This window comes from Chrysochloris asiatica, unplaced genomic scaffold, assembly GCF_000296735.1.
Source record: "Chrysochloris asiatica unplaced genomic scaffold, ChrAsi1.0 scaffold00287, whole genome shotgun sequence".
Classification (NCBI taxonomy): Eukaryota; Metazoa; Chordata; class Mammalia; order Afrosoricida; family Chrysochloridae; genus Chrysochloris; species Chrysochloris asiatica.
This window is the reverse complement of record NW_006408805.1, coordinates 917,903-945,310: the sequence shown is the minus strand read 5'-3', so window position 1 is coordinate 945,310 and position 27,408 is coordinate 917,903. Positions and strand designations below refer to the sequence as shown.

At 39.7% G+C, this 27,408-nt stretch overlaps 2 protein-coding genes and 1 pseudogene across 2 annotated transcripts; 1 reads left to right on the top strand and 2 right to left on the bottom strand.

The window, feature by feature from the left end:
• Window positions 1–4,473: 4,473 nt before the first annotated feature.
• On the bottom strand, window positions 4,474–4,992 carry LOC102819225 (annotated as a pseudogene).
• Window positions 4,993–14,198: 9,206 nt separating this feature from the next.
• HYLS1 (hydrolethalus syndrome 1) lies at window positions 14,199–15,116 on the bottom strand. Its single transcript, XM_006874568.1, has one exon. It carries the CDS (start codon window positions 15,102–15,104, stop codon window positions 14,199–14,201), a length of 906 nt encoding a protein of 301 aa, XP_006874630.1. The 5' UTR covers window positions 15,105–15,116.
• Window positions 15,117–23,997: 8,881 nt separating this feature from the next.
• Window positions 23,998–27,056, top strand: LOC102811847 (tRNA pseudouridine(38/39) synthase-like). Its single transcript, XM_006874567.1, has 4 exons — window positions 23,998–24,412; window positions 24,510–25,072; window positions 26,289–26,479; window positions 26,621–27,056. The coding sequence occupies exons 1-4, from the start codon at window positions 24,041–24,043 to the stop codon at window positions 26,929–26,931; spliced, it is 1,437 nt and encodes a 478-aa protein (XP_006874629.1). The 5' UTR covers window positions 23,998–24,040; the 3' UTR covers window positions 26,932–27,056.
• The last annotated feature ends 352 nt before the right edge of the window (window positions 27,057–27,408 follow it).

Genomic DNA, 27,408 nt, shown 5'->3' with positions numbered 1-27,408 from the left:
CCTTCATAATTTTGGGATTCACATTTAGATCTTTAATCCGTGCTGAGTTTGTTTTCATATAGGGCATGAGGCACAGGTCTTGTTTCAGTCTTTGACATATCTCTTTCCAGTTCTGCCAGCACCATTTGTTAAAGAGACTGTCTCTTCCCCATGCAATATGCCTAGGCACTTTGTTGGAAATCATTTGGCTGTAAGTGATTGGGTTAATATCTGGATTCTCGATTCTGTTCCATTGATGAATGTATCTTTCATTGTACCAGTACCAGGCTGTTTTGACCACTGTAGCCATGTAGTAAAGTTTGAAATTGGGGAGTGAGAGACTTCCAGCCTTGTTCTTCCTTTTAAGCAGTGCTTTGCTTATCCTGGGTCTCTCCTTTCCATATAAATTTAGTAATTTTCATTTCCATCTCTTTGAAGAATGTTGTTGGAATCTGGATTGGGATTGCATTGTATGTGTAAATTGCTTTGGGGAGTATTGACATTTTCATGATATTGAGTCTTCCTATCCAGGAACATGGTATGTTCTTCCACTTCTGAAGGTCTCATTTGGTTTCTTGTAGTAGTGTTTTGTAGTTTTCTTTGTATAAGTCCTTTGTTTCATTTAGGGTTTTGTATAAGTCTTCCCATTGGCTTCTTGCCTGCATGGTTTCTACTGAGAAGTCAGAGCTTAATCTGATTTGCTTGCCTTTGTAAGTAACACTTCTCCTTTCCCTGACTGCTTTTAGGATTCTTTGTCTTTGATTTTGGAGAGCTTGATTATTGTATGTGTTGGTGACTTTCTTTTGGAGTCTATCCTTCCTGGGCTAAGTTCGGCTTCTTGAATGTTTATCTTCTCATCTTTCAAGATGTTAGGGAAATTTTCTTCCTGAAGCTCTTCAACTGTCTCCTCTGTGGACTTCCCTGATTCTTCCTGTTCCAGAATGCCAATAATTCTTAAGTTGTTCCTCTTCATGTTTTTTAGCATGGATCTTAGACTCTCTTCAGATTTTTTTTTATCCTTTTATTTTTCTGCTTGCTTTTCTATCTTAGCAGTATTGAGAGATTTGTCTTCCAGCTCGCTAGTTCTGGCTTCCATCTCTTCTGTTCTGCTCCTTTCCCCTTTCAGTGTATTGCCCATTTCTGATATTTTATTAATCATCTGGACCTGTTTTTGCAGGATTTGAATAGTTTCCAATGCTGTATCAATCTTGTTTGATTGCTCTTGTAGTACTTTCCTGACTTATTCCGTGTTTTCTTTCACCCTTTTTTGGAGCATTTGAATTTTTTCCCATATCATTTTTCTGAATTCATTCTCAGGAAAATCCAAAACTTGCTCTTCCTCTGCTGAGAAGCCTTTGTCTCCAGCTCATTTGTTTCAGTTACTAGTTTCTGGTTTTGGACGTGTTTTGAGATCTTTTGTTGTGTGTTTTTTATTTTTTCCTTTGCCATTTCTAGTAGTTATATGGGTCTTTAATGCTTAAATGGATGTTTGTTGTTTTGTTATTAAGCTTACTGGGTGTCTTCTGGTGCTTGTGATCAGGAGATAAGCTTCCCTTTTTGCATGTAATGTTTAGTAGCTGTTATTGTCTCAGTGATGGACTATTATGGGGTATTCTTGTAGCTTGGCTATATGGTCATGATTGCTATCTCTTCTTGGGCAATGTAGGTAGAAAGACCTCCCACCTCCAGGAAAAATGTGTGATCTAAAGGACCAAAAGCAGAAGCAATATAAAAGCAGAGACAAAAACCTTCACTCTGAAACAAAAATGAAACTGTGGCTGACTGTCCAGTCACCTTGCTACACAGGCAGTTTGTGTGCACCATGGAAGCCTCCAGCAGTGGGTAGGGGTGTCTGCTCACTCAGACCCCTCCTCTAGTCATCACCGTAGAGGCGCGCAGATAGATATTGAAAAGTTAATGGGAGAAAGATTGTCTACTAGTTTTGTCTCTGAAGGTCAGTTAGGTGTCTGTGTGTACAGCATAATTCTCGAGATGTTGTTGTTGTTATGTGCTGTGGAGTTGGTTCCGACTTATAGCAACCCTATACAGGGTTTCTGAGGCTGTAAATCTTTACAGGAGCAGAAAGCCTCATCTTTCTTCTGTGGAACAGCTGGTAGTTTTGAACTGCTGACCCTGAGGATAGCGCCGCGATTTGTAACCACTGCGCTACCAGAGCTCCTTAATTCTTGAGATAGTTGCGTTCTTTTATGTTGGGGTTTTACAGATTGTTCATATGGTTTGTCTGTCAGGCCTAACGGGCCTGCTTTTTTCTGCTTTTTCCTTGCTAGAGAGGCTGGAGTAAAGGGTCCTGCACAAATTAATTATAGGGCTGCGACCTCAAGGCTGATGTCATAAGCAGTCGCCAGGCTCTTTCTGTGCTGTGGGAAAAGTGTGGGCTCAGTGCTGAAGTTTGTTTTTGGGGGTGTGCACCCACCTGCCTGAAGGTGTCAGGGCTGGGCAAAGAAGGCACGACAGGGAAGAGGAGGAAAAAAATGTGTAGAATATCGCCGCACCTCCTTTTGCAAATGTCACTGCACTGTTCTTAGTGCCGGTTCCCTGTGCTGGTCTGGCTTGTAGCCCCACCTTCTGAGCTCCACCCGGGTGGGGTGGCCGCAGAGGGAGTCCCATATCGAGCTATTCCTAAATTGCAGTATTTTCCTTTATACCATGATTTTTCCACTTGCGCGTGTGGGAAACTGACCCTCTGCACCTTATGCTAGATCCAGAGCTCTGGTGTTGTTCCGTGAACGCAGCTTCTCTGAGTTTCGATCCCTCTCCCACAGAGCCTTTCCTACGTGGCCCTGTCTCTGCCGCCACCAAAACCAGAAACTTGTATTAGTTTTGTTGCAGCTTCCAATAACTATTTAGCCCTGGCTGTGCAGTGGTTGCTTAAGTGCTTGGCTGCTAACGAAACTTACCAGCTGGCCCACAGGACAGTCTTCTTCAGAAAATATTACTTTGGAAATTTTATAGGGCAGTTCTGCTCTATTCTATAAGGTTGCTACGTGTCATAATTCTACAGCAGGGTTGTAAAATTTTTATTTTGTTTTGTTTAGTATCTCTTTAACCACTTCACTATTGTTGAACAGCTAGATTGCATTTTTTCACTTATTTGCCATGAACATATCTACATACATCTTTGTCCGCATAACTGATTATTTCCTTTAATTTAATTAAATTATATTAAATTTAATTTAATTTAATGCCTACCAATGAAACTGGACAAATATATAAAGCACACAGCTTGCATATTATGGGGGAGGGGGAGGCATTTTAGCAGATAGCAATGGTCAAATCTAGGTGATTCATTTACATTAAACAGCCTTTCCTTGAATAAGCAAACTACTTGTCACTTTTTGTTTTTTAAACTTTGATTGTGAATTGAGTGAAGGTTTACAGACAAGATCATATTTTTTACATTCAACAAATAATACATTCTGTTTCATCTCAGTGATTGCAATCCCCTTCATGGCTCCCATCTTCATTCCACCTATCTTCCCTTCCCTTCTCATCTTTGTCCTTAGGCACATGCTGCCCCTTTGATTTTGAATGATTGATCTTTCCATCATTCATAGTGAGCATACCTTATTAGTGTTGTTCCCCCTATATACCTATCTATTGCTTGGCTGAAAGTTGGGCCATGAGGGGAGTTCATTACTAGACCTGAAGTGTGGTCAAGGGCCATAGCCTCAGATTCTTCCAGTCCCTTTCTGACCAGTAAGCCTGGTCTTTTTTTTTTTTTTTTTTCTGAGTTTTGTTCCATATATTCTCCTGCTCTATCTGGGACCTTCTAATGTGATCCCTTTCAGAGTGGTAGCTGGGCACCATCTAGCATTTGGTGGAAACTGATGTTCACATGTCCCATTAGTCTGTTGGACTAGTTGATTTCAACCTCTTAAATTGTCATCACTCTTCTTTCTTCTGCACATAGAGAGACCAATAGCTGTACCAAAGACTGCCACTTAGGAGCTTTTAATATCCCAAGTGCTACACTCATGGCGCTGTGGGCTAATACATCAGACTGCAAAGTTGTTTGAATATTAAGGTTGGTGGTTCAAGCTCACCAGCGTCTCTTTGGAAATCTCATACAGGGTTGCTATGGGTTGGAATCGATTCAACAGCACTTAATGACAACAACAACACACCAAATAGAACATGTGGGCTATGTTATGCCAATTGACCATAGTGTCCTCTGAGACTATGGTCTTGAGCAACCAGGCTTAGCTTCTCATTGCCTCAAGATGTTTAATAATAGCTAACAAGTTTCATCATTTTGCCCACTGTAGTTATGTTTGCAGAAAAGATCAATACTCATGTACCAATATCCTCCAGTTACCTCTAAATCTCCTGCCCCCATCCTCTGTGTTCCCAATTCCTTCCTTCCTTTAGTGGATGAAGAACTTAACCCCAAAAGCCTAAGTACAAAACCTCAAGGTCCTGTTTCCCAGGTTCTCCTCTTCCCTCTGCCACCTCTTCCTGGGAAGGGCAAGTACCTCAGTCTGAATGCATGGGAGAGTTAGGAGGGGTGACCTGGTCAGGGAAAGGGATCGAGGAGTACAGAGAAATAAAGCTAGGGCCTCTATAGCCTGGGGTACCAAAATGGGGCCCTGGTGCCAGAGGAAAAAACACTAGTCCCCTGGGAAGGGAGACCCACCAATCTCAACATCCTCTTGGTGGGAGTAGTCACTACTGGATTGCTTGCCCTTCTAATGCTGGTCACAGAACCACACTCACATCACATCCTTCTCAAGCCTGAGCTGCTGGGTGATATGGCCCATCTGCTGTAGGGAAGGTCTGGGCACTGCAGGGACTGGTTTTCCTGACTGCTACTCCCTCACTTTTCAATGCTCATCCCCTGTTCTGCATATCTCGTAGAGCTTTTCTGCATTGTTTGCCTCCTCCACCCATTTCTGTAGCTGGGGTCTCAGCCTATACATGTTCTTGAAGCTGAGCCTCAAAACGACAGATAGTTGTTTGACTGAACATCTTCCCAAAGAGAACCCCTAAGTTGAGCCCCACACGCAGGGTGATCTTTTAACCGTTTAGCAAATTGCTCAGTCTGTCTTGGTTTGATATCCTCGGGCTCCTTTTGATTGTCTTCCATTTTCTCCTTGTCCAGCTTCACTTGTCTAGCTAGTGGGAGGCCCCTAGGAGTTGCTCTCAATCTCAGTACCCCCTCACCCTGAGGTTGAGGGGTCTCTGGGCTGCCTTGGGGCAGGAGCCCCACACCAACCTGAGGTCTATAGTACGCCATGCCTCCACAGAACTGGTACTGCAGGGGACACTGGAAAATGCCCCATGTCTCACCATCTGATCCAACAGCTGGTCCATTTCTTGGCTCACTTGGAGGGCCTTGGAAGCTCACTCAGGTCTGAGGGTCAACCCAACCCGGCCCTGGCCCTGACCTTCCAGGTCCTTCATCTCCACGAGAAGGCAAAGTTGACAGCCAGGTGTCCCACCATGGGAAAGGAAGGCACCCCAAGGCAGAGGCCTTAACTTTTAAAATAATTGTTGCTGTTAAGTTGGTACCGACCCATAGCAACCAAGTATAGAGTTTCTAAGGATTGGCTGGTGAGCTTGACAAACTGTTGATCTTGCAGTTCAAACTGGCTTTGCAGTCCAGTGCATTAACCCACAGTGCCATACAGGAATGGTTTCATATAATATTTGTCCTTTTGTGATTGACTAACATCACTCAGCATAATGTCCTCCAGGTTCATCCAAATTATGAGGTGTTTTGCAGATTCAAGTAGAGCGATTTCTGGGTCCGGAGGGACCAATCGCTGGAGAAGGATATCACATTTGGTAAGGTGGAGGGTCAGAGAAAAAGAGGAAGAACCCCAGTGAGATGGATTGGCAAAGTGGCAGCATCAATAGGCGTGGCAACAATTGTGAGGTTGGCCCAGGACCGAGGAGTGTTTTATTCGGTTGTGCGTAGAGTTGCTATGAGTTGGTACTGACTCAATAGCACCTAACAACAACACAAGCTATTTCTATTTTCAAGTTTCTGAGGAATCACCATATCATTCTCCAGAGTGGTTGAAACTATTTTTACAAAAATGCCCACCAGCGATGTAGGAGGGTCCTGGTGTCTCCACACCCTGCTCAGCATTTTTTGTTTTCGGTTTCTTTGAACTTCACTGTTACTGATGGTGTGAGATGATATCTCATTGTTGTTTTGATTTTTCTCTAATGACTAGTGATTGTGAACATTTCTTCATATATTTGTTGGCCTCCCGGATGGCTTCATTGAAGTGTCTGCTCATATCCTGTGCCCATTTTTTAATTGTAGAGGTGTAGTTTTCAATAAATTTTAGATACTAGTCCCTTGTCTGATACGTCATTGAAAGATTTTTCCCAGTCTGTATACTCCCTTTTTACTCTTTTGGCAAAAGCTTTCGATGTACATAAGTGTCTAATTTTTAGGAGGCCCCAATAATCTACTTGCTTGTGCATTTTTAAAAAATGTTTGTGTATTTTCTTAATGTTTGCTAGTGTATTTATGCCATGTACTAGATCCCTTAAGTTTGTTCTTAGATTGTCATTGATGATCTTTACAGTTCTAGGTTTTACATTAAGGTCTTTAATCCATGTTGTTTGGTTTTGTATGTGGTATGAGATATAGGTCTTGTTTCATGGTTTTGCAAATCGAATTCCAGGTTTTCTAGTACCATTTGTTGAGGAGACTATCTCTTCTCCATTTGATGTGTTAGGGCTCTTTGTCAAAGATCAGTTGAGTGTCTGTGGATGGATTTACTTCTGAGTTCTTCTAAGCAGTGCTTTGCTTATCTGGGTCCTCTTTGCTCTCCATATAAAGTCTGTGGTCATTTTTTCCATCTCTTTAAAGAATGACATTGGAATCTGGATTGGGATTGTGTTAATATCTTTAGATTGGGTAGCATTGACATTTTAGCAATGTTAAGTCATCCATGAGCAGATATTCTTCTATTTTTGTAAATCTGTTTAGGTTTCATGTGGTAGTGTTTTATAGTTTACTTTGTATAGGTCTTTGTTTCTCTAGTTAGATTTATTCCTGAATATTTTATCTTTGCAAAGCCGTTTGAACTGCAAGGTCGGCAGTTCAAGCTCACCAACTGCTTCTCGGAAACCCTAAATAGGGTTGCTATGGGTTGGAACTGACTCGATGGCACTTCACAATAGTTTTATCTTTTGGGTGGCTATTATAAAAGGTATTGCTTTCCAGATTTCCTTTTCAGGGCTGTCTTTGTTAGTATAGAGGAATCCAGGTAGTTTTTGTATATTTATCTTATACCCTGCTATTTTGCTAAGTCTTTCAATGAGTTCTAATAATTTTCTTTCTGAGTCTTTGGGATTTTCTATGCATAGGATCATGTCATCTGCAAATAAATGTTTTACTTTTTCTTTGCTGATTTGGATGCCTTTAATATCTCTATGTTGCTTTATAGCTCTGGCTATGATTCTAACACAATATTGAGTTAGAACGGTGATAAAGGGCATCTTTGTTCAGTTTCTGTTCCCAAAGGGAATGCTTTCTGTTTCTTTCCAGTGAGAGTAATTCTGACTATTGGATTTATATATATGTTCTTAATTATGCTGAGGAATTTCCATTCAGTTTCTATTTTGTTGAGTGTTTTTTTCAAGAATGGATGCTAGATTTTGTCAAATGCCTTTTCTGCATCTATCAATATGATCATGTAGTTCTTTTCCTTTTTTTATTTATATGCTGAATTATGTTGATTTTTAACTTTATTTTTTAATATGGAACCATTCTTCCATCCCTGAAATGAATCCCACTTGGTCATGATCTTTTTGATATGTTGTTTAATTCTATTGGCCAGGATTTGTGAGAATTTTTGCATCTATGTTTCTGAGGGATATTGGTCTATAATTTTTTTTTTTTAGTGATGTCCTTTCCTGGTTTTGGTATGAATGTTATGCTTGCTTCATAAAATGTATTTGGAAATTTTCCATTTTTTTCTATATTCTGAAATAGTTTGAGTAAAATTGCTGTCAGCTTTTCTCTGAATGTTTGGTCAAATTCACCAGTAAAGTTATCTGGGCTTGAACATTTTTTTTGTTGGGGTTTTTTAATGACTTGATCAATTTTTTCTTTTGTTATAGGCCAGTTCAAGTTTTCTGTTTCACTCTGTTCTTTAGGTAAGTCGTGTTTTTCTAAAAAGTTATATATTTTCAAATTTGTTGGAATACAGCTCTTCATAATATTCTATTTTTTTTTTTTTTTTATTTCCCTGGGTTCTGTTAAGAAGTCACCCATATTGTTTCTAATATGTTTTGTGTCTTCTCCTTCCTTTATTTTGTGAGATTTGCCAGTGGTTTGTTGATTTTATTAATCCTTTCAAAGAAGCAACTTCTTGTCATGTTGATTCTATTGCTTTTCTGTTTTCTATTTCTGCTTTACATTTCTTTTCTGATGGTGACTGTAAGTTTATTTTGCTGGTCTTTTTCTAATTGTGTTAATGTGTTGATTTTGCTTTTTTTTTTTGGATGTGTGCGTTTATTGCTATAAACTGCCCTCTCAGCACTGCTTTTGCTCTGTCCCAAAGGTATGTTGTGTTTTTGTTTTCATTTGCTTCAAGGAGTTTTATAAGCAGGGTTTCCATGTATTTGATTTTGTTTCCTTGATCTTTCTATTGTTGATTTCTAATTTTATAGATTATAATCTGAGGAGATGGTTTGTAGTATTTTGATATTTTCAGATTTATTGCTTGTGGCCTACCACATGGTCTATTCTGGAGAAGGTTCCATGTGCACTGGAAAAGGATGTGTATTGTTGCTGTTGTTTGGTTGATTGCTCTGTACAAATCTATGAGGTCAAGCTGACTGATTTTGTTATTTAGTTCTTCTGTGTCTTTGTTTTCTTTCTTCTGGTTCTGTCCTTTTTCAAAAGTGGTGTATTAAAATCTCTCACTGTGGTGCTGTAGGATCAGCACTAGACTGTAAACTACAAGATCGGCAGTTCAAACCCACCAGCTGCTCCTCTGAAACCCTATACAAGGTTGCTATAAATTGGAACTGATTTATCAAATTTAACATTTTTGTGGTGGTGGTGGTGATGTGCCTTGGAGTCGATTCCGACTCATAGCGACCCTGTACAGGGTTTCCGAGGCTGTAAATCTTTACGGGAGCAGAAAGCCTCATCTTTCTCCCACAGAACATTATTGTAGAGTTATTTCTTTCTTCAATTCTATTAAGAGTTTGACTTATGCACGTTGAGGCTTTTTCTTTGGGAGCATAGATATTGTGGTTTTGTTCAATTGACCCTTTAATCATGAGATGGCCTTCTTTGTCTTTTGTGCTGGTTTATGCCTTGTAATGTACTTTACCAGAGCCATTCCTGCTTTCTGATTGCCATTAGCTTGATAGATTTTGTTTTTTCCATTTTAAAATGTTTGTCTTTGTGTGCAATGTGTCTATTTCTTGTAGACAGCATATTTAAGGATCTTGTTTTCTTATCCATTCTGCTACTCTCTTTCTCTTGACTGTTGATAATGATACTAAATGTCGATGGATTAAGTGCATTGATACGTATGTATTGATTTTAGTCATTTTGCTGTGTGTTTTCCTGTGGTATTACAGGTTTCTTTGTTCCATATGCTTTCCTGTGCTGAATTCATTTTTGTGTGTGCTTTCTCTTGTCAATTTCTTCATAGTTTTAATATCTGCAAAATCTTCATGGATTTTCCTTTTGTTGATTTGATATAATGGTATATTAAATTCCTTTAAGGTTAACCTGTATGCTTTATTAATTTCTTTCCAATTTTAAAAAAGCCTGTTTTATGTTGAAATCTACTGACCTGCTGGCTACCTGGAACTCTGTAATTCTGCTTTTCCCTCCCTTTACTTTCTAGTTGTCCTGATCATAGATTGACATCTTTGATTCCCTATTTTCAGTTGTATAGTTCTGTTTTACTCTGGGCACTCCCATGTTATTGTTGTTATTTTTAAGTGCCATCCGGTCGGTTATGACTCATAGCAACCCTGTATAGGGTTTCCAAGGAGTACTTGGTGAGCTTGAACTGCCTACCTTGTGGTTCAAGCAACCTTGCAGTCCAGCGCATTAACCCACAGCGCCACACCTTCATATATGGACTGAATTCTAGATGGTGTTTTCGTGTATGTCAATCTCTGGTTGTTTGCTGTTGTTGGTTCTTAGTCCAAATAACTTCTGTTAGCAATTTTTATAGAATTGACTTGGTTTTATAAAGTCCTTTTATTTCTGTTTAACTGGAAGTGTTCTAATTTTGCTATCACTTTTGAGGGACAGCTTTGCTGGTTTTATGATTCTTGGTTGGCAGTCTTTTTTTTTTCTTTCACAGTTTTTTATGTTTCCCCACTGCCTTCTTGCCTGCCTGATTTCTACTGAGAAATCAGAACTTAATCTTACTGCTTTTCCTTTGTAGATAACATTTCATTTTTCCCAAGCTGCTTTCAGGATTCTTTCCTTGTCTTTGATTTTGGAAAGTTTGAGTATGATATGTCTTTGTGATTTTCTTTTGGGGTCACTGTCCTGTGTGGGGTCCATTCCACTTCTTGAATACTTCTCATCTTTCATGATGTTAGGGAAATTTTCTCCCAGCATCTCTTTGATTATATTTTTGGTGTTTTTGTCTCTTCCTGTTTGGAATTCCAATCACCTGTAGAGTATTCCTTTTTATGTTATCCCACATGAATCTTAAGCTTTCCTCAGATGTTTTCTTTCTGGTTGTTCTTCATAGCTTACTAGTATTGAGAGCTTTATCTTCTAGCTCACTAATTCTGGCTTCCATTGATTCAGATCTCTTTTGCCTATTCTTGTGTTGTCTGTTTTTGATATCTTAATATTAATTTTCTGGATTTCTGTTTGCAGAGTTTGTATTGTGTCCAATGCAGTATGTATTTTGATTGTACCTGTAGCAGTTTTCTGAATTCGTTTTTCTGTTAATATTTTGGAGGTACCTAAATATTCTGAACTCTTTTTTTCAGGCAATTCCAGTACCTCTTTTCCCTCATAATGGTTTTCTATCTCTGCCTTTTGGTCATTTGTTTGAGCTACTTTGTCTTGTTTTATCATATGAACAGAGATTGTATGCTGCTTTCGAGGCACTGTGGTGTTGTATTTGTATTAAGTTGATGAATATATGTTGGCATAGTCTTAGGCACTCACCAACTAGTTAGTTGCCTTCTGTGTGTGAGAAACGTCCATACCAACAAATGCTCAAGTAATCCAATCTGTGCTCATTTTAGTGAGAGTGAGGTTTTCTTTATTCGATTTTGCAAAATTGGGTGCCCAATTCAGTAGATATAGGCAGATGTGCCACATGGCTGGCCCGCAAACAGTTTTATTCCTGTCTCGAAAAAGTCCCTCCCCTCCTTCGTTCCCCATTCACAATTCTATGGCATGTCATATTTCCCTCACCCCAGAGAAGCCAAAATGGCTTGCCCAGGTCTAAATGACTGTATTCATATTTAAAGTTCCTAGTCTTAGAATGGATTTCTTTCCTCCCTTCCCCCAATACATCCCTGGATATAAATCAACAATCTGTCTACCTGGTTGAGCAGTCTCATGAGCTTTTATATTCCTAAAGATGGACCATGCCCACAAAAGTTTTTTTTCACAGGTGTGATCAAGACATGAGCTTGTGCACCATTCTCCGTTTGCTTTCAGTTCAGAGTGAACTTAGCTGGTATTGGTTGTTGTTGATCCAGTGTATAACAGGTGGTATTGACTCAATTGGTGGGGCTGTGGTTGGGTTGTATGGCCATAGTTGCTTTCTCCTGTTGGGTAAGACAAGAAAACACTCCCACAAGAGAGAAGGAAAACAAACAGAAAAACTCCAAAACAGTAGGAAAATAAGCGGAAGGCTTCTGCGCCACCTACTGGCGAGGACTAACTTTGCAGATTTGGAGCATGGCCTGCCTGAGCAGGGCTATTGCTGCTGTCTCTTCTCCCTTCAATTGTGTGCACAACCATGTTGTGTCTGCCTAGAAAGCAAGACCTTCCCGGGGGGGGGGGGTAAGGGAGGAGTGTACACTCCTGATGGTTTTGTCCATTATGCAATGAATCAGAGAGGGGAAAAAAAATCTAGCACCTTTGTTCCAACAGTCTTCTGCAACTCTCCTGTTTTCTTATCTCTTAATCTGCTCACACACTTTCAAAATGGTAGTGGCTGGTCTCATTGGCTGCCCCAAATCAGAAGTCACCTTTCTTGCTGCATATGTTCAACTCTTTCTCCCAGTAAATACCTTCATCCACTTATTTATCCCTTTATCTGAAGCTCAGAGTTCCAGGACCTTCTTCTGAATCTGTGTTGTCCAGTTTTCTGTATCCTTGATGCAGAGGGTTTGGACAGCCTTTCTGCCTAATCTGCCATCTTCTACTTGTCATTTTTCTGTCTGTAAGTACTAAAACAGATATCCATATTCGTCATTGAATTACAAACTAATTCATTCAGGGTTTACCTGTCCCTGCTGAAAATTTGCATTTCTATTGGATGTACTGAATCAGAATCTACATTTTAACAAGGTTCTCAGAAGAATCAGTGGAGGATTATAAAGAATTACCTAGAGATCTTGTTAAAATATAGATTCTGGGGCAGAAATGGAACTTCTCTGCAGGGGGTCAAACCTGACTGAAGTCCTGATGGGTGCTGGTATACTGTGGAATCAATTCTGACTTGTGACCCTGTAAATGGTTTCCAAGGCTGTACATCTTTATAGGTACAGAAAGCCTTATCTTTTTTCTGTGGAACAGCTGGTAGTTTTGAGTGCTGATCTCAATGTTAGCAGCCCAACTTGTAACCACTACACTAATTTAATGAGCAGAGTTAGTGTTTGACCTATACCTAAGTTGGTTCAATTCATTTTGGATTTTATGCCTGAATTTGATTCCAGGTATTAGCAGTTTTAAATTTTAAAAAACTTGGTTAGAATCTTGTTAAGTGCTGTCGAGTTGGTTGTGACTCATAGCAACCCTGTATAAGGTTTCCAAGGAGCAGCTGGTGAGCTTGAACCACTGATCTTGCAATTCAAATGGCTTTGCAATCTGGTACATTAATCCACAGAACCACACCAGGGCTCCTTAGGATATTGTTGTTGTTTTGTTAAGTGCCATTGAGTCAATTCCAACCCATAGCGACCCTGTACAGGGTTTCTGAGGAGCAGCTGGGTGAGCTTGAACCGCCAACCTTGTGGTTCAAATGGTTTTGCAGTCTGGCGCATTAACCCACAGCGCCACACCAGGACTCCTTAGAATGTTGTTAAGTGCCGTCGAGTCGGTTTCGACCCATAGAGACCCTGAATAGGGTTTCCGAGGCTGTAAATCTTTACGGGAGCAGAAAGCCTCATCTTTCTCCCGCGGAGCGGCTGCTAGTTTCGAACTGCTGACCTTCCGGTTCGCAGCCCAATTCGTAACCACTACAGCCACTCTGCGGGAGAAAGATGAGGCTTTCTACTCCCGTAAGGATTTACACCCTCGGAAACCCTGTACAGGGTCGCTATGGGTCGGAACCAACTTGAAGGCACTTAACAGCAACAACAATGTATATTTAAAAAAAATTTTCTAACACATCTGTCCTGGTATGGTGCTATAGGATATGCACTGGATTGTAATTTAAGGTTTAAACCAGCGTCTCCTCAGAAACCCTATACAGGGTTGTACTTAGTGGCACATAATATCTGGATTTATTGCACTCTTTTAGTAACGGGGACTAATTTATCTGCTGTACCCTTTACAACTGAGTATAAAGGGCAGGGTGTTGTTTCTTCTGTATTATGTATAGCTCATTGCTGAGGTGGGGAGTACAGATGGAACTAGAACATTAGTCCACTTATTTTGAGAAATATTTAGTAAAAATAAGGTCAAGCTCACTAATTTCCAAAAGTCTTTATTGGTCCCAGAACTTTAAAAACACTCTAATAAAAATATAGCAGCTCACACTGGCCAAAGGAAAAAGGCTATAGAACAGAAGTGATGTATCTATGAAATTTACTAATCTGACACAATAGGAAGATCAGGACTGTTTTTCTTTCTCTGGAATGATTTCTCTTGCAGTTGCTGGAATTCAGAGCTGGAAGTTAAATCTACTTGATATATAGCTAAGAAAGACCAATGATGGGTGAAGTCCTTACTAAGTTCCATAGATTTTTTTAAAGTGAGTGGTTTTTATTTAAAAGAGATGTAAAGAACCAGGTTATCCCAAACAATCTTGTGAAAAGGGAGGGGAAGATAAAAAAAGACTTTAAGAAGGAGAAAGAGGGAAGGGAAACTTCCTGGGCATTACACCATTTGCAAGGTCACAACGAACACCCCAACGCAGGGCAGATCTTTTCTTCTCGGTTGGTACTAGGTAATTGTTTGGAACATATATGTGCTGAGGCTTGGATTGAGGTTCTGCTCGACAAAGCATCTGCTCTCGGATACCCCAGCGTAATTCCTTCCTATGATCTTCACCAGGTAACCGCATTAAGTCCCAGTCTCGTTTGTACTCAAAGTATCGGGCTACCCGATCTATCTTGCCCCGGTTTCGGCTTAACTGGTCTACTCTTGGCAGAATAAAGGACTTGGGTCGGCTGGCAACAATCAAGTCTTGTTCATATGCTGGGGAACCCATTCCTTCTCTTCGAAGACAGTATAGGAGTTGGTCTCCTTGAGTAAGTCTTTGGTATTCATGTGGTAGATTAAAGTTTTGTGAAATTTCAACTGGGGATCTCCTATCTTCAGGGAATTGCAGATTCATCAGCCTTTGTCTTAAGTCCCAGAGATCCATATCATTTTCTACACCAGACTCTGATTCAGTGATAACTGATTCATCTGTCACTAATACCTCCCCATCTGGCTTTCTCCGCAGCACCTTTCTCTTCATCACTGGCTTTTGGAGTCTCTGGGAGGCCTCTGAAACTGTTTCTGAAGTAACATTACTTTCCGTATGTGGATACTGCACTTGCAAAGGAAGAGCAGCAGGCCGCTTCCCTGGAGTTATTGAAGCTTTACTGTAGGGATCATATTGGGTAGTCTGGGCTTCTCTTCTGACATCTCCCTCACCTTGCCCTGCACAGACCTGGGTAAAAGCTGTAGTAGCTGGTAACATTTGTTCTGGAACCCTACTGGACCATTTTTGTCTATTAGGGCCTATGAATTCTTCCATTGCTTCCTCTACACTGTAGGGCCGGCCTTCTGTAAAAGGAAAAAAAAATGACCAGTTACTTGGTAATAAATTTCCAGCTCCTAAATTTGCTCCTTTCCTTCTTGTCTATTATTTTATAGTAGGTAAATGGAGAAAGGAGGGCTGAGGCAGATATACTAAGCACTACGACTGGGGTAGTACAGAAAAACTATAAAGGAATTTCAACTCCAGGAAATCTATTACCTACTTTCATTTTGACTCTCCTTATTCACTCTAGTTTCTACTGCCTGGTAGTAGTTCTTGGCACCTTTTTAAGTAGCTCTGTGGGAGAAAGATGAGGCTTTCTGCTCCTGTAAAGATTTATAGCCTCGGAAACCCTATGAGTCGGAACCGACTCCACGGCACATAACAAGATAGGACAGGTGAGGTTGGGCATAAGAAAAGCTCAAGACTACATGGTTTATAATTCATAATAGAACTTATGTAACATGTACTTATAGGGCACTTTTCTATACCTGGCATTGTTTCATATGATTTATTTTTATTAATTCATGTAAATCCTTATTATGGGATAAGTACTCTTACTGTCTCCTTTTCACAAATCAGTAATCTGAGGTACAGGGAAGTTAATAACCTTCCCAAGGTTACACAGCTAGTAACTGACAGAGCTGGAATTCTAAACCAGACAGTCTGACTTTGGAGACTTGATTATGTTGTTAGCTGCAGCCAGGCCTGACTCATGACAGTCTCATGCACAGTGGGATTGGGTCGTTGAGATCTATCTGTTGGGTTTTCACTGGCTGATTTTTTCAGAAAGAAATCACCAGGTCCTATTCCTATTCTGTCTTAGCATGGAAGCTCCACTGAAACCTGTTCAGCATCAGTCTTAACACACGTCTTCACTGGCAGATGGGTGGTGGCTGCCCTTGAGATGTATTGACCATGAGTGAATACAGGTCTCCTGCACAGAAGTTGAGAATTCCGCCACATAACCAACCACCACTGCCCCTGCTCTTAACCATAAGAGAGGTTTAGTAAAAAAAAAAAAAAAAAAAAGAAAACACACTACTTGTTGGACACGTATCACATGTTTTATGTATGTATGTACTGAAGTACTGAAATCAGCCTGCTAAATACCCCGTGTTAGTTTCCTGACTCAGTCTAAGATACGTTATCTATTGTTCACTCTTTCCTTTTGCCCCTAGTATTTTTGTTTATAAACTGAAAAACTAATATATGCAACATGGTAATTTTAAGCAAGGACTCCCCTTCCCCTGCTCAGACTCCTCAAACTTTTTAACTGTTCTTGTAGAGTTGACTCCAATTTGACCGTAAGTTCGAACTGACTCGACAGCACTTAAGCAACATGGGATAGAGTAGAGCTGCCTCACTGGGTTCCTAAGGCTGTAATCTTTACAGAAGAAAGCACACATCTTTCTCCTGTGGAGCAGCTGGTGGGTTTGAACCACCTTTTCAGTTAGTAGTCGGGCACTTACAGTCAGTATTGGGCTTTCTAAGACTTCTCATAGGCAGTTATAATAATCTCTCCAGAAAATTTCCATGTTCATAAGTATATATTTAATACCATATAGGAGCATATTATATAACTTCTGAACCTTAAAGATAATTTTGGTCAGAAAAATGAGTGACAATTTTCTTCTTTTTCCCATCAAAATGATTTAAAATGGGACAACAGTGTTTCCAGGCTCTACTTACAATGTGAAGAGTAAATGGTGGTAAGTTTCTTCAGTCAAATTATTTTCTATGGCACCACCTTTTAAACAGAACTGAATATTAGATTGTATAACATGTAAGACTTATTTTAAAGTACTTCAGATCAGATTCCATAGAAAGAGATCTCATGATTAGAAAAACTGGACAAAATGGAGAAACCAAAAGGAAATGTTTTAGGGCTAATCAATAAAATCAGCCATTAATTACCGTTAAGATAGCATAACTCAAAATAAGGAGAAACAATTACAAACATTATCAAAACAAATGCACGAAGTATGAATCTAGAAAAATTGGAAGTTGTCAAAAACAAAATGAGTCTCAAAAAGATGCTAGGCATCAGTGAGCTGAAATGTACCAGTATTGGTCATTTTGAATTAGACAATCATATGGTTTATTATGAGCTCTGGTAGCATAGTGGTTACGAATCGAGCTGCGAACCTTAAGGCCAGCAGTTCGAAACTACCAGCCGTTCCGCGGGAGAAAGATGAGGCTTTCTGCTCCCATAAAGATTTATAGCCTCGGAAACCCTGTACAGGGTCGCTATGGGTCGGACTCGAAGGTACTTAACAACAACAACATGGTTTATTATGATGGGAATGACAAATTGAGAAATGGGATTGCATTCATCACCAAAAAGAACATTCTAAATCTGTCTTGAAGTACAATTCTATCTGTAATAGGATAATATCCGTACACTTAAAAGGAAGACCAATTAATAGCAGTATTATTCAAATTAACGCACCAAACTAAAGTCAGTGATAATGAAATTGAAGAATCCTACAACTACTTCAATCTGAAAATGATCACACATCTAATCAAGATGAGGTGATAATTACTGGCAATTGGAATGTTAAGATTGATTGGAAACAAATAGGTTTGGAAAATACAGCTTTGGTAATAGAAAAGATGCTGGAGATCACATGACAGGATTTTGCAAGACCAACAATTTCATTGCAAATACTTTTTGTAAACAACATAAAAGGTGACTATACATATGGACCTGGATAATCACTGGACCAAAAGGTTGGTTTGGACTGCAAAATCAGCAGTTTTTAGAAACCCTATACAAGCTTGTTATGGGTCGGAATTGATTAGATGGTGCTTAAGAATACCAACACATGGATCTAAACAGATAGTATACATATCTGTGAGAAGAGATGGTAGAAAAGCTCAAAATCTCAGCCAGAAAAAGGCTAGAGGCTAACTGTGGAACACACCATCACTTGCTCATATGCAAGTTCAGGATGAAGCTGAAGAAAATTAAAACAAGTCCAAGAGGGCAAACTATGATCTTGAATATATCCCACCTGAATTTAGAGACCATCTCAGTAACAGATTTGATGCATTAGATACTAATGATGGAAGATCAGAAGAGTTAGTTGTGGGGTGACATCAAGATCATCATACAGGAAGAAAGCAAAATGGTCATTAAGAAGGCAGGAAAGAAAAAAACAAACAAAATGGATGTGAGGTGAGATTCTGAAACTTGCTCTTGCGAGGTAAAAGAGTTGAATAGAAAATTTCAAACAGCAGCTTGAGAAGACAGTCAAGTATTACAACAAAAATGGAAAAACACGCTCAGCATTTCTCAAGCTGAACTGAAAAAAAAATTCAAACATTGACTTAAATGATTCTGTGAGCAAAATACTGAATGATGCACAAAGTATCAAAAGAAGATGGAAGAAATACATGGACCCGCTACAACAAAGGAGAGACCAAATAAAACCTGGAACCCTGAACTTCAGAGGAAAGGTTAGAGAAGTGGATTGATTGCTTGATGAAAGCATTAGCTGAGCTGGGTAGTGGAGAGAGGAAGACTGACTGGTAAGTAGCTGGCCAGATGTAATGCAATCATCTTGAACTTTTGTGAGAAGCTTTGGCAACAGCAGGTGGGTGGCTTGTTAGAACAGATAGCAACCGTGCACATACAGCCTGCCACAACTGTACCCTCTGAAGTTCCGCCACTGGGCAAAAGCCAATACCAGTTCCTATACTACTTGATCAATGATAGACAGCAACCAACCCCAGCCAAACCCACCTGAAACTGAGGTGCATAAACAGTGAATGGAAAATGGCGCACACTTTTCCATTCTCTTAACTACACCCACACAAGATGGTGAGGACCTAAAAACACAACCATACAGTCATCAATTAAATACAACAGCACCACATAGTACTGGAGAAAACAGACAATGTTAGCTCACATGAAGAACTGAGAGACTAGTTCAAACAAAGGACTAAGATGCAGAGATGCAAAGCCAGAAAATGTTTCTGAGGAAGGAAAAGTAATGGAATGAACTGAAAAAGAAATAAAAAGAATGATATTTAGGTAACTTCAAAGAACTGATAGAAAGATTGACAAAACAAAAACCATGAGAAAAATTTAGGAAAACACTGTAAGAACAGACAAAATAGAAAATTTGAAAGAATAAAAAACCTGCAATTAGAAATTCAGAAAATTAATACTAAGATTTCAGAAATGGACATTATATTGAAAAGGCAAAGGTATAGATTAGAAGCAATAAAAGGCCAAATTAGTGAGATTGAAGATAAATCTCTGTATGGTAGAAGAGTAATTGGGGGAAAAAAAAAAAAGCCTAAAATTTGTGGGACAACATGAAGAAGAATAACTTACAAGTTATTGGAATTCTAGAACAGGAAGACACAGTAAAAAAAGCAGAGAGATAACTGTTGAAGAATCTTCCCTAACATCGCCAAAGAGTAGAAGATAGTCTACAAGAAGCTGAATGAACCCCAAACAGGATTTTTCCCAAAAGGAAATCACCAGGTTCCCGCTGTAGTCCCATGGATCTGTCTTGCTTCAACAGTGTTTGGACGGAACATATCTGGGGACTCCCCCACCTCTGACCACCTCTAACAACTTTTTTAGGTGCATCTCTTCTCTGGGACCATCTTCTCAACCATTTGCTCTTACTGGGACCAGCTAAACACCATTTTTTTGTGTGTTGTGTGTGTGGCTAGCTCCAAATATTTGACCAACCATGAACTCTCAGATTCGTCAGAATTATTCCATTGAAGTGGAGGCCAGCATCAACCGTGGTTAATCTGCATCTGCGGGCCTCTTACACCTACCTCTCTCTGGGCTTCTAATTTGATTATGATGATGTGGCCTTTGAAAGTGTGGGGCACTTCTTTTGTGAGTTGGCAAAGGAGAAGCGCAAGGGTGCTGAGCATCTCTTGAAGCTGCAAAACCAGCATGGTGTTCGCACACTGTTCAGGACGTGCAGAAGCCGTCCCAAGAGTCCCAAGATGAGTGAGGAAGAATCCTGGATGCCATGGAAGCCGCCCTGGCCCTGGAGAAGAACCTGAACCAGTCCCTTCTGGATCTGCACATCGTGGGGGCTACCCACACAGACCTCCACCTCTAGGACTTTCTGGAGAAACATTTCCTTGACAAGGAGGTGGAAATTATCAAGAAGATGGGTGACCACTTGACCAGCCTCCATTGGATGGCCGGTCCTCAGACAGGGCTGGGCGAATATCTCTTCAAGCACTAGTAGGAAGAGCCTGTGGAGCCCTGCAACTTGTGAAGGGCCTTTCAGCATTCCCCTGCTCTCCTCAAACCTTCTGCCTGAACCTTGCTCTCCAGCCACAGAGGCAGCATAGTCAACACCCTGGAGCCCCTCTTCTCCCAAGCATGGACCAAATGAAAACAATAAAGCTTCCTTTTACAGCCAAAAAAAAAAAAAAAAAAAAAAAACCCAAACAAACAAAAGAGAATCACCAAGAAATATAATCAAACTCTCCAAAACCAAAGACAAGGAAAGAATCCTGAGAGCAGCTTGAGAAAAACGAAAAGTTACCTAAAGAGGAGAACCAATAAGAATAAGCTTTGATTTTTCTGCAGAAACCATGCAGACAAGAAGGCAATGGGATGACATACAAAAAATTCTGGAAAAAAAAAAGGTGCCAACCAAGAATCATATACCCGGTAAAGCTGTCCCTCATATAGGACATTTTCAGATAGAAAGAAACAAAAGGAATTTGTAATAGCCAGACCAAGTTTACAAAAAGTATTAAAGGGTGTTCCTCAGACTGTGAAATAACAGCAGCAGACAACTACCGGAGATTCACATACATGACAACATCATGTAGAACTCAACCCAGGTATTACTGCTAAGTGCTGGTGAGTTGGTTCTGACTGATAATGACCCTGCATAGGGCATAAGAAATGAATACCAGAAAGATTTTAGTAACACAACAGAAATGAAAACCCACAAACCAAATGAACTCGGTGCAGAAAATTATGTGGAACAAAGAAACCAGAAGCACCATTAAAAAACACACAGCACGATTGTTGCTGTTGTTAGGTGCCATCGAGTTGGTACCTACTCATAGCGACCCTCTGCACAATCAAATGAAATACTGCCTGGTCCTGGGCCAACCTCACAATTGTTGCCCAGTGATGCTGCCATGTTGCCAGTCCATCGCACTGGGGGTCTTTCTCTTTTTCTCTGACCCTCCATTTTACCAAACATGATATCCTTTTCCAGTGACTGGTCCCGCCTGACAATATGTACAAATTATGAGAGACGAAGTCGCTGTACTTCTTCCAACACAGATGTTTGTTCTTTTGGCAGCCCATGGTACTTTCAATGTTCTCCAACATTATTACTCAATTGCATCAATTCTTCTACAATCTTCCTTATTCACTGTCCAACTTTCGCATGCATGTGAGGTTATTGAAAATACCATGACTTGGGTGAGGCGCACCTTAGTTTTCAAGCTGACATCTTTGCTCAACACTTTAAAAAAGGTCTTGTGCAGATTTGCCTAATGCAATAAGTTGTTTGATTTCTTGGCTGTTGCTTCCATGAGTGTTGATGGTTGATCAAAGAAGAATGAAGTCTTTGACAACTTCAATCATTTCTCCATTGATAAGTATGTTCTTTATTGGTCCAGTGGTGAGGATTTTTGTCTTCTTTACATTGAGATGCATTCCATAACAAAGGCTATGGTCTTTGATATTCATCAGTACGTATTTTAAGTCCTCTTCTCTTTCAGCAAGGTTGTATCAACTGCATATCGCAGGTTGTTAATCAATCTTCCTCCAGTCTTGATGTGACGTTTTTCTTCATATAACCCAGCTTCTCTGATTATTTGCTCAGCATACAGGTTGAACAAGTATGGTGAAAGAATACAACTTTGGCGCACACCTTTCCTAATTTTAAACCATTCAGTGTTCCCATGTTCTGTTTGGACAACTGCGTCTTGGTCCAGGTACAGATTCCTCATGAGCACAAATAAGTGTTCCTGAATGCTCATACTAAACAATGTTGTCCATAGCTTGTCCTGATCCACAGAATCAAAGGCCTTTGCATAGTCAGTAAAGCACAGGGTAAACATCTTTCTGGTATTCTCTGCTTTCAGCCAAGATCCATCTGACGTTAGCAATGATATCTCTCTCATTTCACGTCCTCTTCTGAAAGTTTTCTGTCAATATATGCTTGTAGCTGTTTCTGTATTACCTTCAGTAAAACTTTACTCGCATGTGGGATCAAAGACATTGTCTGATAATTTCTGCATTTCGTTGGGTCACCTCTTTGGAATGGGCACAGATGTGGCTATCTTCCCATCAGTTGGTCATACAATTATACCTATCAATAATTGCACTGAATGTAGATGGATTAAATGCACCAGTCAACAGACAGAATGAGTAGGAGAATTCTTCAATATGCAGTGTAGAAGACACATCAAAGGGTGTGTCTAATGCCCTAAATGCCCATCAACAGAATGGTCAACAGACTTTGGTACATACACATAGTGGAATACTATGAATGCAGCATTAAAGAATAAGGCTGGATCTGCAGAACACCTCACAACATGGGTGAACCTGGAGGACATTATGCTGAATGAAATCAGTCAGTCACAAAAAGTTAGAAGATTTTCTTGATGAAAGAATCATTCTATGATGGCTATAGGGGGTGGGACAGGTTGGGAAAATTATTCATGGGCTAAAGGGTAGACACCTTAACATGGGTGATGGTGCAGGCAATATACAAGAGGGAGGCTAGCAGAGGAAAGATGAAGGTAGCCAAAGACAGAGGAAGGCAAGAGTTAAAATGGAGGTAAACATTGTTTAACTGATGGTATATAGATCCAATTGCAACCATTGTAATGAAGCCAAGTATACAATTTGATGAATGTTAAACTGATTATCTGCTCTGTAAGGCTTCACTCAATTCACAATAAACAAAAATTATTTCTTGAAGTTAATTATCTTATAAACGGGGGTGTGGTGAGTGTCAATGTTCAACAGCCATTTCAAGAGATAGCATATGACCTAAAACTGATGGTACCGAAGGAAGAAGTCTAAGCTGCAGTGATGTTATTGTTGTTAAGCACTTTCGAGTCAGTTCTGACCCATAGTGACCCCGTATAGGGTTTCTGAGGAGTGGCTGGTGAGCTTGAACTGCTGACCTTGCACTTCAAAGTGACTTTGTAGTCCAGTGCATTAACCCACAAACACCGCACCAGGACTCCTGATGTTATTACTAGGTGAAGAATATTAAAAGTACTATGAACTGCCAGAAGAACAAACAAATCTGTGTTGGAAGAAGTACAGCCAGAGTACTCCTTAGAAGCCAGGATGGTGAGACTTCATCTCTCATAAGTTGCACATGTTATCAGGAGGGACCACTCCCAAGAGAAGGCATCATGCTTGGCAAAGAGGAGGGTCAGTGAAAAAGAGGGAGACTCCCAATTAGACAAATTTATACAGTGATAGCAGTAATGGTTTCAAACATAACTGTGAGGAAGGCGTAGGACTGGGCAGTTCTATTGTATAAAGGTTTGTTATGAACTGGAACTGACTGAAGGGCACCTCACAATAAGAAAAACGAAAACCTATAGACATTTCCCCTAAATGTGACTATTTACAACAAACCTTAGCAGTTGATAACTGAATCATCTTTGATGCTAATTTCCTCTCCCTGTGAATTGTCCAGATAGTATGGAAGACAGTATCTGAAATATTATATAAATGGGTAATTAACCCATGATAATTAAACTGATGTGCTATCCCTGGGTAAAAGCAAACTTATATTCTTTGGTCATTAAATTAAATCATAGGCACTACTTGAGTATAATGAAATGATACTGATATCACCAAAGTCACCAGCCCTGAAAAAATTGTCTTATCTTCAGTGCCTTTTTTTCAGGTGGACTTTGTATGATTTATTTATTCCTGAGGTTGTCATACCATGGCTGAAAATGACGTGGACAGAAACCATACTGAGAAACTCCTAAAAAGGGTGCAAGAACTGGAAGAAGAAGTACAAAGACTTAAAAAGGAGCAAGTCAATAACAAGAACTCAAGCAGAAGAGATCCTTTAGGAGGTGGAAAAGCTAAGCGTGCATTTGATTTCAGTGCTCATGGCCGAAGACATGTAGCTCTGAGGATAGCCTATCTTGGCTGGGGCTACCAGGGTTTTGCCAGTCAGGAAAACACAAGTAATACCATTGAAGAGAAGCTATTTGAGGCACTAACCAAGACACGACTGGTAGAAAGTAGACAGACATCCAATTATCACCGGTGTGGGCGAACAGACAAAGGAGTTAGTGCCTTTGGACAGGTAAAGCAAGCAATACCAAGATAATCTAGATGTCTTTGTACTGAGAATTCAGATTAGTTGTGTCTCTAAAACAGAGTATCTTTCTCTAATTCCACAGGTGATATCTCTTGACCTTCGCTCTCACTTTCCAAAGAAGGATTCAGAGGATTGTAATTTAGAAGAGACAGTCAGTGATACTGCTAAAGAGATCCGTTATACCCACATTCTTAATCGTGTGCTCCCTGCTGACATCCGTATATTGGCCTGGGCCCCTGTAGAACCTACTTTCAGTGCTAGGTTCAGCTGTCTTGAGCGGACGTACCGCTATTTTTTCCCTCGTGCTGATTTAGATATTAGAATCATGAATTCTGCAGCTCAAAAGTTTGTTGGCACACATGATTTCAGGAATTTGTGTAAAATGGATGTAGCCAATGGAGTGATTAATTTTCAGAGGACTATTCTGTCTGCTCAAGTACAGCTAATGGGCCAGAGCCTGGGTGAGGAGGGACGGCAAGACCCTTTCCAATTGTGTCAGTTTGAAGTGATTGGCCAGGCATTCCTGTATCACCAAGTTCGCTGTATGATGGCTATCCTCTTTCTGGTTGGCCAAGGAATGGAGAAACCAGAGATTATTGATGAGTTGCTGAACATAGAGAAAAATTCCCAGAAACCTCAGTACAGGTAAGTAAAGAAAAAACCAAAACACTCACAGGTTTTGCCATTAGAATTATATTTTACTTGGTTTACATATATATATATATATATATATACCCCTCTTGCCTGAAACCCAAGTAATTCATTCTACCTTCATGAGGCTTTTAATTTGTACATGGTTATGATTATGTAACGGTTATGAAGAGAGTGGAATCTTTTAATTTAATTTTCCTTTTCTTGTTCTATCCCATTAGTAGGGAAATGGACTCTTGGGTCCTTAAAAATAAGAACATTCATCTCTACTTTTTTTTTTTTTTTCTTTCTGTTTCTAAATTTATATAAAGTGGTATGTTAGGTTCTGGTGAACTTAAAGGTAGCATCAATCTAGTCAGATTAGATAGGACTTATTTTGTATTACTGAGTGGTGGTTGTGCACTGTGGAGTCAGTTCCAATTCATAGTGACCCTATGAGGCTGGAAATCGTTACAGAAGCAGAAAGCCTCATCTTTCTCCCTCGGAGCAGTTGGTAGATTCAAACTGCTGTTCATGCCATTAGCAGCCCACTCATAACCCTCCACACTACATTACTATGCATTTGATTCTCCAAATATTCAATTTCTGAATTAGTAGTATAGGCAGAAAATAGAGTCAAATTTTTCTTTTGAGAGCAACTTGAAGCCAGATTGTTTTTGTTAAATGCTGTTGAGTCATCAGTTCTGACTCACTGTGACCCTTTATAGGGTTTCTAAGGAGCAGCTGGTGAATTTGAACCACCAACCTCGTAGTCCAGTACATTATCCCACAGTGCCACACGAGGACTGAAGTCAGATAGATAATAATTCAGATAGATAATAATTGTAACTAATATGTAGCTTTTACTCCAAACAATACAAAATTGTTTTTACTCCATACTAGACAAAATTGGAATTCTATGAACAAGTTTGGGAAAATACCACTAGCTGTTTGTAATTTTACAGCATTATGGTGGGGCAAATTCAACACTTCTAGGTGCCTGGTTACCATTTAGATTTGCCCTAGTGTAAATTAAGCCTAACTAGCTGTTCAAGATTAGGATATATTTTCTTAGCTATCTGGTAACAATATTGACATCAACAGTTTCCACCACCCCCCTTTTTTAAAGCCCAACTGACCCTCAGTTTCTGAAAACAAAACAAAAAAACCCCCAGCTATCTGATGTTTGGTATGTCTTCTCATAATCAGTTTTTTTCTTTTCTGTCTCTAGCATGGCAGTAGAATTTCCTCTAGTTTTATATGACTGCAAGTTTGAAAATATCAACTGGATTTATGACCAGGATGTTCAAGAATTCAATGTTACCCACCTACAACAACTATGGGCTAATCATGCTGTTAAAACCCACATGTTGTATAGTATGCTGCAAGGATTGGACTCTGTGGCAGTATCCTGTGGGAAAGGTACAGCAGGGACATTCAAGGGTAAAGTTCCTCAACCAGAAATTTTATAGGGTTATGGGTGGGAAGGTAGTTTTATATGTTTGGAGGGGATTGATCTATTGTAGCAAAGTATCCATGTAATAATTGATTGTGTAATTATAGGACCAAAGATGGATGGAGTGATAGAATGGAGAAATGTTAAGCCCTCTGTCATAAAACAGACCAGTGCCTTTGTAGAAGGAGTGAAAATGCGTACATATAAACCTCTAATGGATCGTCCTAAATGCCAAGGATTGGAATCCCGGATACAGCATTTTGTACGTAGGGGACGTATTGATAATCCGTATTTATTCCATAAGGAAGAAACAAAAGCCAAAAGGGACTGTAATGACACATTAAAGGAAGAAAATACCATTTTGGAGAAACCAACAAAAAGAGTCTGTGTTGATACAAAAATTGAAAGTATCATTTAACCATAGAAAACTCACCAAGATCCAGGAGGCAACAACCAGCTAGTTGTTGGAAGAAGCTAGGTGGGTAGAAAGAAAATATTTATTGCAAGACGTAATAAAAATTTTGATGATCAACTCTTAAAAAACCTGATCTCAAAGTCTAATTTATTGTGCTGTCCTTTTTTAAAGAAAAGGAATGTTCACTATTCATCTGAGTTCTCAAAAAGAGCCTTGCCTGGAGTATCTTGTATATATAAGTAACCAATATATAATTTAAAAATATTAAATTCAGTCCAACAATTTTTGACAAATAGATTTAGTGCCAGACCTCATGCTGTCTGCAAGTGACCTAACTGATTAAACCACTTCTTTGTTCCTTATGAAGTCTGGGGAGAGACTGGCAAGCTTTTTCTGTACAAGGCCTGAAAGTAAATATTTTAGGCTTTGTGAACTTTCTGTATTTTCTGTTGTATATTCTTTCTCATATTTATTTTTAAA

Excerpts from the sequence above, each read along its gene's own strand:
- HYLS1 (XM_006874568.1), bottom strand. The coding sequence starts at position 15,104 with ATGGAAGAATTCATAGGCCCTAATAGACAAAAATGGTCCAGTAGGGTT.
- LOC102811847 (XM_006874567.1), top strand. The coding sequence starts at position 24,041 with ATGGCTGAAAATGACGTGGACAGAAACCATACTGAGAAACTCCTAAAA. Across the intron at positions 25,073-26,288 it reads TCCCAGAAACCTCAGTACAG|CATGGCAGTAGAATTTCCTC; the intron begins GTAAGTAAAGAA and ends TTCTGTCTCTAG. Across the intron at positions 26,480-26,620 it reads GGCAGTATCCTGTGGGAAAG|GACCAAAGATGGATGGAGTG; the intron begins GTACAGCAGGGA and ends GTGTAATTATAG.